Source organism: Hyperoodon ampullatus, assembly GCF_949752795.1.
Source record: "Hyperoodon ampullatus genome assembly, chromosome: 2".
In the NCBI taxonomy this organism is placed as follows: Eukaryota; Metazoa; Chordata; class Mammalia; order Artiodactyla; family Ziphiidae; genus Hyperoodon; species Hyperoodon ampullatus.
In genome coordinates, this window is record NC_136915.1 from 54,325,731 (window position 1) to 54,340,214 (window position 14,484).

Consider the following 14,484-nt stretch of genomic DNA (forward strand, 5'->3'; position numbering starts at 1 on the left):
ATTATTTTCCCAAGGAAAACATATGGTTCTCATATTTTCTAGTCAGTTCACAGGAGTATATTTAAGCAACATATAGCTGTAATAGTAAAGTACATTTAGTGTAACTAAAATGCCCAGTAATTGTTTTACTTAATATTAAATAGATTAATTGAAAAAGAATGAAATTCACAATTATATGCTCTTGCAAAATATAGGCTTCTGTAATATAGGCCACTGTACCCCAATCTAAATTCACTGCTGTGAATTATTAAAATTAAACACATATACACAGAGAATGTATATTTATTAAAATATTCCATTAATACCAAAAAACTTTTTTTCCCTGCTAGTTCAGATCACTTAAACTGAAACTCAAGGAACAGAGATCCGGGGTAGGAATTGGGACAATCAAGGTCTTCAAAAACAAGAAATTTTAAAGTGGACCAATGCCTAACGTTCTTTGAATCTCAGAATCATTATTAAATGAATTGCTTCTAAGTGCCAGTAATGATGAGAGGATGATAATAGCAAACACATTAAAACTTACTTGGAGCCAGGCACTGTGATAAGCACTTTACATAGGTTAACTCATTTAACCCTGATAACATTCCTTGAAGTAGGTACTATTATTAGATGCATTTAATGGTTAAGAAAAGTGAGGCACTGGTAGGTTGAGTAACTTGTGCCTGAAGTGATTTAACTACTAAGGCAGCAGAGCCAGGATCTGAATTCTGACTGTATGCCTTCTAAATCTATACCCATAACCAATATATTTCTGGGGAGGGTTAAGGCCAGGAGAAGCAATAAACAATTCCTAATAATAGTACAATGGGGAAGGTGGGAAACACTATATATTACATCAAGCTTCCCTTTTACCTTAACATGAACCTCACTGTCTCCCAAACCTTGGTGCTGGGATACTAAACACTCAGCAGAAAACTCATAGAAAGTAAGTGACCATATCACCATGGTTCAAGAAAGTAAGCAGGGATTTGGCTGGCTGTTTTTTCCTTCTCCAACAAACATCCCATCTCAGATCCACATGACTGCTTTAATTCTTCATATACAGATGGGGAGGGACAAGGATTAGAGTTATAGCATGGTAGGGTAGATCAGACAAGGGATCTAGGATGCAGTTCATAAAGCTCCTGATAACACTTCAATATCTACCTAATAGAACTCACTATGCAACCAATGGGATGAGTGGCCATAATTTTCCTGAGTACCACAGGCTTTCTGTTTTGCTGGGTTTTTTTTTTTTAATTTTAAAGTTTTAGAAAATGTTTGGTGGTAAAGTTTTGTAAAGCAAAAAAAAAAAACAAATCTCTTATAGACTAAGTGTTGGTTCACAAACAAGCAGATGAAAAACACTGGAGGAAGCGACAGACTATTAAAATAAAAAGGAATAAGCAATGATGAATCTAGAAAGAAAATGTTACTACATGGTTCTTAAGGTACTTAGAGAAAACTATCATAAAGGAAAAGCAGGGTCGTAGGCAGAAAGCATAAATATACATGTCACTAATAATTAAGAAGTATGTAATTGTGGGAAGAAATGAATAAGAGTCATCTACCATAGAGAAAGAAGCAGCTGCTTGTTCCAGTAATCCCACAAGTCCTGACTCAGTAAAGTACTTTCCAGAGCAGATACCTTCTTCATCTGGAGATACCACATCATCTGAGACTGCAGATTCTTCTAAAACATTAGATGAAATATTCTAGGAGGAAAAAAATGTTTAAGGCTTGTGAAATGGAATTAATTTCTTAACATGAAAGATGTATATGAAGAAGTAATTGACGATGAAATATAGCTATCAGCTTAAGTTTTTTTAAAAAAAGGGTAGTCAATGCAAAGATAAAAGACAAATCTCCAAAAACTTTTTGTACTGTGAAGATGACAATAAAGTGTAACACCACTGCTAGATAACTTTTCCATTAATAAAAAGTTGCAAGAAAGAAAATTAAGAAAAATCATGGGCTAAGGAAAATCATAATATCACAAAGAACACCTACAGAGACTTAAACAATCTTTACTTTTAATTTAATTGATCTTGCTAAAACTCTTTCAGGGAAAATAAGGTACAAAAATGGTACCTTGGCTTGCCTAACATACATCAAGTTAATGAGAAAACTCAGGTATATTAAAAGCCCTCTTACCCAATGAGATTGGGATCAGCCATAATTTCTAAAAAAGAAATGATACCTACATACCTTAAATATTTGATTTGAACCTAAATATTCACAGTAGATATACACTCACTTGTCAATTTCCTGAAGTAGATCTAAGGCCTTTTCTTTGTGTATGGGTCTCGAGATCAGAGTTCCATGTAATCTCTCTTGACTAAATACCCACAATGCAACCCTTATTTAAGATTTCCAGTTTTGGTTTCTTTAGAGTAAAAACTTGAACTTAAAAGATTATCAAATTATCCTAGACTTCTTGGAGCTTTTCCCCCATTCTTTCTTTATTTGTCTGATCTCTTTGCAAAACATTCAACTTGGTTTTCCGAGAAACAATAACTCACTTTCTTTTTGCATTTAGATTTATCAGAGAACATAATATTTAATTAAATTTTGTAACTTCCCAAACCTGGCCTTAACAGGTTTTAAGAAAAGCAAAGCATAACTAACTCTTGGTAAGTAAAGAATTCAACTAGTGAGTAAGGGGGATGTAACCGTACTAGAGCATAAACTATCATCTCTGAGTCATATATTAGCATATTTATACAGGGAATGGAGAATGTTGGTTTACCTGGTATTTTAATTAAAAGCCAATTAAGAGTTTCCACTGAATTCTGATTCTCAATATTTTGAATGTATTTCATAGATGCTACAAAGTCCACAGCAGTATAGGCAAAGAGAATAAATATACACAGCACTGATAATGCAGAGGTAAGAAAATGTGGAAGAGAATTAACGAGAAATATACTTTAAAAATGTATTAATGAAAGTGATAGTGAAATGTTAATTCATCTACTGAAGTATCACCTTCAGTCTTTATGCTTTCCTTACAAGCTGAATGAATCTAAACACCAGTGAGAAAAGTTAAATCCAAAAAAGGACATACCTTGATTTAATGTAAACCTGGCAGATTCCTACCTGAAATGTTACACATCCCACAGGAAGATATTTCCGGTCCTCCAGCATGCTCAGATATTCAGCAACAAGTGCTGCTGAGTGAACGAGGCACTGGGCAGCTTCAGCATGATTGCTGCGTTCCGAGTGTTTGCCAGCCATGTTCTGCAACCAGGTCAGCCGCAGGTCTGGAGAGGTCTGGTACCCCTTGGCAATTCTAGTTAGAACAGAAATTCTTCTCAATTAGCATTTGCTTCCCAAGCTGGAAGGGAGTTCAAATTGCTTGTTCAGTGTTTAGGTTTCTGTTATTGAACACAACCTATTAAGACAAGTTTTTGGGTAGTATGAAAATGTCTTTGAGTATGCTTAGAGAAATAACTGTGGGCCAATGGAATGGTAATATCAGTTTTTTGCAGTGGGGGGCTAAAAAAAGAACATTTTATATGAAAATCTGGACACTAAGGAAACAATCAGTAAGGGAAAAACTGGGAATTTACATGTTTATTATGGGAATATAAACAAGTTTTGTATTCAAGGAAAAAAATTTATAAAAGATTGTTTCACTGTATCATCTTTGTGCCTTTAAGGAACTCCAAAACTGTAAAAAGAGAAGGTCATATGGCAAAGAAAAAGTCAAGTTTTACTTACATCTTTTAAGATGCAACAGGAATTACAAAATTCTCAAAATACCCTATAAATATTATCCTATAGGCAAAACCATATTTAAAATCAGCAAAATTAATACTGTAGTAAAATGTTAATACACTGTATTTTCTTCCTAAAGAACTGATGTTTACATTTAAAATATGGATCTTGGGCCTTCCTAGGAAATCTAGGGCCCAGGATGCCAAGGTGTTAAATGTGTCATTATTTTAAATAATCCTCTTGTTTTTGATAATCAATAAATATACCGAACAATTATTCATAGTTCTTAAAAGAAGAAGTGACACAGGGGATCTGATAAAGCACATTTTGACTTTTCAATTACCATTAGAAAATGACAAATAATTTTTTTTTTTTTTTTTGCGGTACGCGGGCCTCTCACTGTTGTGGCCTCTCCCGTTGCGGAGCACAGGCTCCGGACGCGCAGGCTCAACGGCCATGGCTCACGGGCCCAGCCTCTCCGCGGCATGTGGGATCTTCCCGGACCGGGGCACGAACCCGTGTTCCCTGCATCGGCAGGCAGACTCTCAACCACTGCGCCACCAGGGAAGCCCAATTTTTGTATTTTTTTAATCTCATGTTTTCTGTGTATTGGACTAATTTAAGCCCCATTATACAAGGTATAAGTGAATCAAACAAATGTTACCTGTACATTAGATCAATCAACATTTCAGGATCCTCCTGGTGTTCCTTCATTTTAACAGTATCAGAAAGGATCATATGGAGATTGAAAACCAAATCTTGGACCTGTAGCAGAGAATTGTATGAAAACATCCTTCAACTGTTATTCATTCATAATCATTAAATTAATTTGGAAGATATTTCAGATAAGCATCTAAAGATTTCAAAACAAATAATATGATTTTGATATAGTTCTAAAGAGTCTGGGTATGCTGGGGTAAGATGCGTGAAGGGTAGTAAACTTTATACAAATTGCTCAGCAGACTGTTTTTTCAGTTCTCTCACCCAGAAACAAGTAGAACTGTAAGTAGAAATAAAATACATACAGGGATATAGGGAATACAGGAAAAGAACACAAAAGGAAATTTTCTCCTATGTTTCAGATTTTCCCAAAAGGTAGTTTGTAGAAACTTTAGTTTTTGAGGCAAATTACATTAATCAGCGGGAATAGTTTCATCATAAAGCTTTTTGTTTGTCCATACTGCCTAAGTCTAATATTATTTTGGTACAAATTCACAGAATTAAACACCAAAGATATTAACCATGCTGAGAAGGGAGGGTGGTTTATTAACACAAAGAGATTCAGCCCTATCTATGACACACATGGATGAAAGAAAAATACAGGTTCCTCCAGTTAAAACCAAAGTTTGATCTAACAATTTGGAAAATGCCTATTTACAATTCCTTTTTCAATTAATGCTCTAAAAAGTAGCATTTCTGACCTGATCAGGAAATGTTGTCTCCCTCAATTCCAAGTCTTCTTCAGCATATGTCAGTATAGTCTTTAGAGAACGTCTTAAGAATTCTTCATTAAAATTCTGAGATGTGCCCACCAAGGAAGACAGTGACATGGTTACCTGCATTTTAACCCTGGCAAAGTTCTGTAACAGAGAAATTGCCAGGTAAACATTTAATACAGGAAAGCTTAAAGTGAAAAAGTATTTTTTTTTTTTTTTTACTTCCTAAAAGGAAAAGGTTAGTAAAAAAAAAAATACCATTCTATGCAAAATATTTTTGAAAAAGTAATGAAATGTTTATATTGAAATCTTATTTTTAAAAGGACATAAAGCTTAGAATCTTGCTGTAATAATAGCCTACAAAATGGGGTAAAAAATTAAAATGTGTGTTAGACTCGAATTAGAAGTTGTGCCTAGGGCCTCCCTGGTGGCGCAGTGGTTGAGAGTCCGCCTGCCGATGCAGGGGATACGGGTTCGTGCCCCGGTCTGGGAGGATCCCATATGCCGCGGAGCGGCTGGGCCCGTGAGCCATGGCTGCTGAGCCTGTGCATCCGGAGCCTGTGCTCCGCAACGGGAGAGGCCGCAGCAGTGAGAGGCCCGCGTACCACAAAAAAAAAAAAAAAAAAAAAAAGAAGTTGTGCCTAGACTTTACATTGATCTATTATGAGGTATATGTTATTAATAATAATACCATTTTTACAGATGGGTTAAAGAACTTGACCAGCATCACAAAATTCTTAAGTGTTAGATGCGGTCTTTGCATTCTAGCCCCTTTCATTAGGTCCACTGCTATGAAAAAATAACTCACATCCTGTATAAAGAAACTTAAAAGGTAGAATCTTTGGAGTGATGCCTATAAGAGCTTACATTCTTCCTTTTCTAGCGAAAATTCATTTCCGTTGCACCATTCCCCATTGTGAAACCACTCTTAAGAGGTTATCAGTGACAACCTAGTAATCGCCAAATCCAAGATACTTTTTTGTCAATATTCTACTTGACATCTCTGTATATTTAAATGTATTGATTACTTTTGCCTTGAAAATTGCCTGCCTTATCTTCACTGGTACCACTTTATCCTGATTTTTCTATTCTTTATCCACTCTTTTTCTGTCTCCTTTATTCCTCAGTTGCCCTTCTTAAATATCACTGTTCCCAAAGATTCTGTCAAGAAACCTTTTCACTTGTCATACTCTAAACAGCCTCATCCATTTCTCTGCCTTGGACCAGTACAGATACATGTCTATGTCTTCAGTTCATATTTCTCTCTTGAGCTCCAAGCTGTTATATTTTACTAGATGGTTCCTTATGAATGTCGCATGGGTACCTCAGTTTTAACACTTCTAAAATACCTTCTTGGAACTTCCCTGCTGGTGCAGTGGTTAAGAATCCACCTGCCAATGCAGGGGACACGGGTTCGATCCCTGATCCGGGAAGATCTCACATGCCGCGGAGCAACTAAGCCTGTGCGCCACAACTACTGAGCCCATGTGCCGCAACTGCTGAGACCACGTGCTGCAACTACTGTAGCCTGTGCGCCTAGAGCCCATGCTCCGCAACAAGAGAAGCCACTGCAGTGAGAAGCCCATGCATTGCAATGAAGAGTAGCCCCCGCTCGCCGCAACTAGAGAAAGCCTGTGTGCATCAACGAAGACCCAGTACAGCCAAAAAAAACAAAGAAACAAACAAACAAAAAACACCTTCTTTTCCTATTGATTAAATAAATGGTGCTACTATTCTTGTAATCAGTCACTCAGGCCAAAAATCTAGGAGTCATTCCATTGTCATTCTCCCCTCTCATTATTCATACCATAAATCCAATCCACACTATCCTCTAATCTGTTCCAATCTGTTCTTTCTCCATTCCCAATGCCATTTCTTTAGTTTATGCCCTTACCATTACTGTAATAACTTCTTAATCAATCTTTCGGCCTTTTTCTCACCCCTTTTTCTCTCTCCCTGATGCTATAAGTAGCATCAGGGAAATTTTTGTAAAATGTAAATCTGAACATGTCAGTCTTCTTCTTAAAATACTCCAATGGCTGTTCACAGCTTTGAGGATAAAATTCGAATATCTGACCAAGTAAATATGTCAAACTATATGGTGGGAACTGAGAGTATAGTGAGAAACAGTGTCTGCCCTATGACAGCTTAGTACAGACATGTCAATTACAATTTTATCTCTTATTATTCTCCCTTTGAGCCATAAAAATTAAGAAGTGCTAGGGCTTCCCTGGTGGCGCAGTGGTTGAGAGTCCGCCTGCCGATGCAGGGGACACGAGTTCGTGCCCTGGTCCGGGAAGATCCCACATGCCGCGGAGCAGCTGGGCCCGTGAGCCATGGCTGCTGAGCCTGCGCGTCCGGAGCCTGTGCTCCGCAACGGGAGAGGCCACAACATTGAGAGGCCCGCGTACAGCAAAAAAAAAAAAAAAAAAGAAGTGCTAAAAAAGTTTCCTTCTCTGCCTGTTTTCTACTCTCATCTCAATGCCTTTCTAATTATCTATGTGCCATTTTCTTTACCTACAAAGTTCTACCCACCTACTTACCCATCTGATTGGGCAATTCTTCATCCTTAGTTCAAGCATCTCCTCTTTCTGAAAACCCATCTTTGAGAGCATAAGCTCTTCTTTTTTTTTCCAACGTCATTTTTTTTTGAGAGCATAAGCTCTTTTTCTCTGTGCTTACACAGTCCCCTGTGCTTACCTCTCAGTATATTAATAGCAAACACTTATTGAGCATTTGCTCAGAGCCAGTTACTGACATAAGTGTTTTACTTAATTTATATAATCCTCACAAAACCATGTGAAGTAAGTACTTACTATTACAATTATTAGCTGAACATCAGCTGTTCATCTCCTACCCTAGTAGATGTTAAGCTATTTGAAAATAAGGACTGTCCTTTTATCTATGTTTGCCCAATGCCTACCACAGTACCTAGAACACAACTTAATACTTAGTTCTACTAGTATTTCTTGATTCTATAAACTATATAAAATCACTGCCAGTTAAAAAACTACCTATTCCTTTTTAGAGGCACTACCTCACACTAAGATGATAAATCACCTATTTTCATCCTATTACATAAAGCTTTCCTAAAATAACAGAAGACTGAATCAAGAAAACTCCAAGTGTAGTCAAATTTTAGGGACTTTATTTCAAAAACTAAACAAGATCCATAAAGTAACTAGATTCTTCTGTTCTGAATTAGGAAAGAGGACTTGGCTTCCAGTAAAAATAGGATAGTGTTAGACAGCAAGTTCCTACTTCTCCTGGATTTCATATAAAAATAAAAGATGGGGCTTCCCTGGTGGCGCAGTGGTTGAGAGTCCGCCTGCTGATGCAGGGGACATGGGTTCGTGCCCCGGTCCGGGAAGATCCCGCATGCCGCGGAGCAGCTAGGCCCGTGAGCCATGGCCGCTGAGCCTGTGCTCCGCAACGGGAGAGGCCACAACAGTGAGAGGCCTGCGTACCGCAAAAAAAAATAAAAATAAAAATAAAAGATGAACAGAAAAAAATCCATAAACTGTATTTCAGCAAAATGAGGAGACTGATACATAATCGATATATTAGAAAAATGCATAAGGGTTGCCAAGACAAGCTAAATAGGAAGCAGTTTCAATGGAAGGCAAGGAGGGGATAGTAAAAAGTGAGGAATCCTAGGGTGCAGATTTAAGAAATAATGGGAAAAATACTTCTTTTAAGTAAGAAACTCACTTTGAAGTGATTAAATACTATCTGTCTTGGAAACAAAATGACCTAAAAATCTGGAGGGACTGGTTAGAAACAGATTGACCAGAAACTTTAGGAAGTTAGGTAAGATGAGTATACAACAGCAAAATCCCATGACAGACACATTCCTGAAGGAATGTCCTATAAATACCTGGGCCAATATAAACTATCTCATTCTATGTAGAGTAACAAAAAGGTAAAGAAGATCAGTGGAACACCAGGTAAGAAACACTTAATAGGAAAATATGGTCATGAAACAGATGAAAATTCTAATAAAATATTTTACCTTAAATTATAAAAAATTTATGAAGCCATTCACTTTAGAAAGGAAAAAAAATGGCAGAAATAAAAGAACTCAAGGAAAGCCACTGTGATAGCTAAGATTTTCTTTCACCCCCCAAGAACCAATATTCACTAGCTTGGTGACAATACTGCCTCCACTGAGAATGCATGATTAAAGAAATAGAGGGCTGAAGGTATTATATAATTATAAAGGTAATCACTAGAACAATACAAAGTTTCTTAAATGTAATAAAGACTACACCAAAAAAATAAGGTGAACAGACCATAAGTGCAAGATGAAAACAACCAACAAATTTTTTTAAGGAGAGAGGTGGGGAAGCGTAACAAAATAATACAACACAACTCTAGGATGTATCTGACAGAATAACAAGTATGAAAAGGTTTAATTCAACTTAGAGACTGGATTACAAGGCAAAACCCAACTCTATGTTGTATATGAGAGGCATGTTTAAAATAAAGTGATTCAAAAAAGTGAAAACAAAAGAATAGGCAAAGGTAACCGAAGACACGTTCAAATTAGAAAGAAAGCAGAGGTATCTTAATACCATACAAGACAGAATTCAGGCCAAAAATATAAAAATTTTAAATGAAACCAATTCAGGGTCTTTTTCAATTTTAAAGGGAATAATTCATAGTAAGATATAATAACTATGAATAGTAGTTATAAATATACCAAATAGTTATGAATATCAATTTACCAAATAAGACCTAAAGGAGAAAGAGACAGTGTATAGGCTTTAAATCATCACCTTCAGTGCACCAAATGGACCAAAAATAAAGAAAAACAGAATAATGTAATTAAAAGGTATATCTGTTTAACTCAATACTCTGAAAATAAAGAGTACCCCTTCTTTTTAAATGCTTGCATAACATTCATAAAAAAATTACATGATTGGACACACAAACACACACATCCATACTACCAAAAAGGAGACACAGTATATTAATTGTATGATCATTTTGCAATAAAACTAAAAATTATCAGGAATTCCCTGGTGGTCCAGTGGTTATGACTCCACACTTTCACTGCTGAGGGCCCGGGTTCAATCCCTCGTTGGGGAACTAAGATCCTGCAAGCTGCAGCACGGCCAGAAAAAAAGAAACAACTAAAAATTATCATCAAAACTTTAAAACTTTGGGTTAAAAAGAAAATATAAACTGAAATTACAAATATCTACAAACCAAGAATACTGAGAATACTACATATCAGAACCATGAGATACCAAAAACAGTGCACAATGGAATATTCTAGACCTTAAATACTTACATGATTAAGAATAAATGAACTAAATATTTGACTCATAAAGTTAGGAAAAATACAACACAAATCTATTATCAAATAAAAAAACATAAATGAAAACATGGAATTCTTCAAAGACTGGCATATAATCATAAAATATCAAGCCAAGATATTTAACTTTTAATTTTCCTTATGACTTTCATTTCACTTAATGATAATAATTAAAATTTACAATAGCTCAACATTTATATTCTAAATCTGTACTACTACACATTGTTTTTAGTATAGGAAGTAAAACTGAAGATTTGGACTTTTATAAGATGCCCACAGAATGAGAAATAGAAAGACAAATATTAGACTCAAAACATACCAAAAAAATTCCATGCTCCCCCCGAACCCATTTAATAGTTATCTACAGAAGTTATATTTCCTAATGAATCAAAGATACAATCCTGAGATGAAACACTTACATTCCCAATCTCAAAGTTCTGTCTCATAAGTAGGTAAAGGGAGGCACTAGCATGTGACCGTATTGTACCGATGCTACTGCTACAGTGCCGGAGAAGCCGGAGGCATAAATCAGCACACTGCTCTGTCTCCTCTTCAAACAAGAGTTCAGGAAACTGTAAAGAAACAACACCAACACTGAATTTATGCAGTAAAAGTCCCAGAGATATGTCAATATAGCCTGATGTGGAGATTTGTTGGTGTAGCCCAGGAATTAAAAGAATGTTAAGGGACAATATTTACTAATGGTTAATAACATGGCCCACAGAGCCAGACAGACTGGGTTCGAGTATGGATTACACTAGTAATACGGCCTTGGACATGTTTTCTCATCCTTAAAATGGGCCTAATAATGTTATCTATGTGGGATTGTATGACTACCTTAGATTAGATAATGTGCATAAAACACTTACTACTATAGTAACTAACACATAATAATTCTGTGAAATGTTTTTATTATCACAAAATAGTATATAAGTTATTTTCACTGGCTCAGTTTCATCAACAGCTCTGCATTCCATCTTATAAGATGACTAAGATGAAATAGCTACCTTCAAGTATTAAGAATACACATTTCCAGAGGAAAACAAACATAGGAAATAAATATTTGAAGTAGTTGAACAAACAGCAAAAGCACCTTCCTTTCCATTTACCATAGGATAAGCTAATTTCAACAGACTGAACAACTTATACATTGAATTCTTGATAAATCAAGTCAATAAGGGACAGCCAAAATAAAATGAAGAGAAAACACAAAAAGCCCCGTATTTAAAATAAACTATTGGGCTTCTCTGGTGGTGCAGTGGTTGAGAATCCGCCTGCCAATGCAGGGGATACAGGTTCGAGCCCTGGTCCAGGAAGATCCCACATACTGCGGAGCAACTAAGCCCATGTGCCACAACTACTGAGTCCGCGTGCCACAACTACTGAGGCTGTGCGCCACAACTACTGAAGCCCACGCGCCTAGAGCCCGTGCTCCGCAACAAAGGAAGCCACCGCAATGAGAAGCCCACGCACCGCAATGAAGAGTAGCCCCCCCTGCCATAACTAGAGAAAGCCCGCATGCAACAACGAAGACCCAATGCAGCCAAAAATAAATAAATAAAATAAATTTATTTAAAAAAATAAATAAAATAAAATAAGCTAGTAATTTCAGGCCCTTTTCCACATCAGAACTACTCTTAGAAATTCCAAAAGGTAAGCAGTAGAGAAAAGGCAAAGAAGAGTCATGAGTCTTAGGTTATTACTAAAATTTTAACTATAAGTATATTTAAAATATGATCAATGTATGTGTCAAATGATCTTAGACAATGTTAATAAAGAAAGCAAAGTCTGACAAAACAGCAGGTTCAAAAATAACCCACCTTTGAAACCAGGGCTCTCTGGGTAGCAAAACAATGTTGTAGATAAACTGCACTTTGATTACAGGCCATGCTATGTAGTAGCACTTTCAGCACCCCACCAAGGATGCTCTCTTTGGATTCTGTTACAGAAACTGTCTGCAATTTTAAAATAGATAAATAAAATAGAGATGTTAACTGCAATCTGGTTAGAGAGAGAGAATATGTATAAGTAACAAATAAAAATTTTAATAGGAAAAAGATAATGTAGGATCTAGGAAGACCTCAAGGAAAAGAAGCTGAGATGGATTTGGATAAAAAAAAAAGAGGTGGAGGAGAATGAATAGGTTTTAAATGAGAAAAGAAGAGAAGCAAGGTCATAACTTCTAGGATCTACTGATATTTAAATGTAACTATATGGTTCAATAAATACTTTTCCCCCCCAACCCTAACTTATCAAATCTATACTACTTTAAATTCCTCTAACTTGTGTTCTTACCTGGACAACAATCTCTAATGTATCCAAAATGATTAGATTTGCTTCAGTAGCCAGATTTCCATCAATCAGTGCTTCATGTTCAATCTCTGCTCTTGACCTAATACAAAATATTATAAGAAATTATATTTATCTTTTAGAAAAGCCAATAGATCTGCAATTCAAAAAAGACTTAAAGATGCACAGAAATAAAAAACCTTGGAACCCTTTTGCTTTTTCAGGGGAACCATTTTTCAATATTTGCCTGAATGCAAAGTTACAAGAGAATAAGGAAAAAGACAGTATTTTGCATATTTTAAAATGTTTTGTTTTAACCTACATTTTTTCAACCATGCCAGTACAGACTTTCTCACCCCATTACAGTGCTACAGTGCCACTAAAGGCATAAATATTTAGTTTTCAGAGATGCAGCAAACACAGGAAAAAACTTTTATTCTGAATGGTATGTAGACACTAGGTGGTGCTATGTGGGCTTGTATTTAGGGCTGCTTTCATGTAAAGCAATATTCAAAATGTTTAGTATTCATATTACTATTTCAAGGATTTTCAACATATTTATTTAAGATAAAAGATCTTTTTAAAAATAAAGTTTTGTCTAATTTCCCTAAATTTTTGATACAAAAATTTTAATACAGAAAATGATTTAACTCTTCAGTGAGACTCTGGATGGAATCACTCATTAGAAATAAAACAACTTGATGTAATGAAGTGGTTTACTTGAATACTAATATTTACAAAAGTATTATTTAATGAAAATAAAAAACTTAATAACTATATATGATTTATGAGTAAAGATGACATTTGTTTTAGTTGCAATACATATACAGAATCTATATATTACATCCAAGTAGACAAAAAACCCATAAATCAAAGCAAAAATAAAAGGATATATTAAATGCTAACTTTTCAACGTTCTTAGATGTTAAAGTCTGAATCTTTATTACTGTCACTAAAGAGAACAGTTCATGAATTTACATTTTATAAATTAAAGGAGAAAATACAGTATAGTTAGAATTAAATTGGACAACAAAATACATAATATTCAAATTTAAAATTCCAGCAAGATTTTGTGAAGAAACATGACAAAACAAGATGGTTAAACAAAAAGAATCAGGAAAACACCAAAAAAAAAAGGGCTCCCTTAAAACGTAGTAAGGTAAGCAAAGAGAACACATTATACAAACGCAGAAATAAAGCAACATACTAATAGCATAGTATCTTGGTGCTTTTTGATTTCTAAAAAACACAACACTTGGAAAAATAATAAAAGAAACGAACATGGACAGAGAGGACAGAAATGCAGAAACTCAAACTTTAAGAATTTTTAACACAGTTATATTCAGTATCTGCATTCCCTAACAAATTCATACATTGAAAACCTAATGCCCAAGGTAATGGTGTTAGGAGGTGCAGTTTTTGGAAGGTGATTGGATAATCAGGGCACAGCCCTCGAGAATGGGATTAGTGCTTCTATAAAAGATGCCCCAGGGAGTTTGCTTGCCCTTAAACCATAAGGGGACACAGCAAGAAGTCTGTAACCCAGAAGGGGGCCTTCACCAGACACCAAATCTGCTGGTGCCATGATCTCGAACTTCCCAGCCTCCAGAACTGTGAGGAATAAATTTCTGTTGTTTAAAAGTGACACAGCATGTGGTATTTTGTCATAGCAGCCTGTAGAGACTAAGGCTGTTTCTGACAATGCCAAACTCATCTATATGGTACTGACCCTGCTACTGC

At 35.7% G+C, this 14,484-nt stretch overlaps 1 protein-coding gene across 9 annotated transcripts in view; it reads right to left on the minus strand.

Moving 5' to 3' along the window:
- The window catches only part of DOCK7 (dedicator of cytokinesis 7), a gene marked incomplete at its 5' end in the record, with an annotated part of 199,434 nt that overhangs the window by 24,115 nt on the left and 160,835 nt on the right, over window positions 1–14,484 (minus strand). For all 9 annotated transcript variants that reach the window (XM_079728572.1, XM_079728574.1, XM_079728571.1 and 6 more), the window contains 7 exons: window positions 1,554–1,697; window positions 3,079–3,271; window positions 4,364–4,464; window positions 5,121–5,279; window positions 10,875–11,027; window positions 12,276–12,410; window positions 12,751–12,847. In XM_079728572.1, coding sequence (XP_079584698.1) covers window positions 1,554–1,697; window positions 3,079–3,271; window positions 4,364–4,464; window positions 5,121–5,279; window positions 10,875–11,027; window positions 12,276–12,410; window positions 12,751–12,847 — 982 coding nt within the window. The remainder of the gene's footprint in view (window positions 1–1,553; window positions 1,698–3,078; window positions 3,272–4,363; window positions 4,465–5,120; window positions 5,280–10,874; window positions 11,028–12,275; window positions 12,411–12,750; window positions 12,848–14,484) is intronic.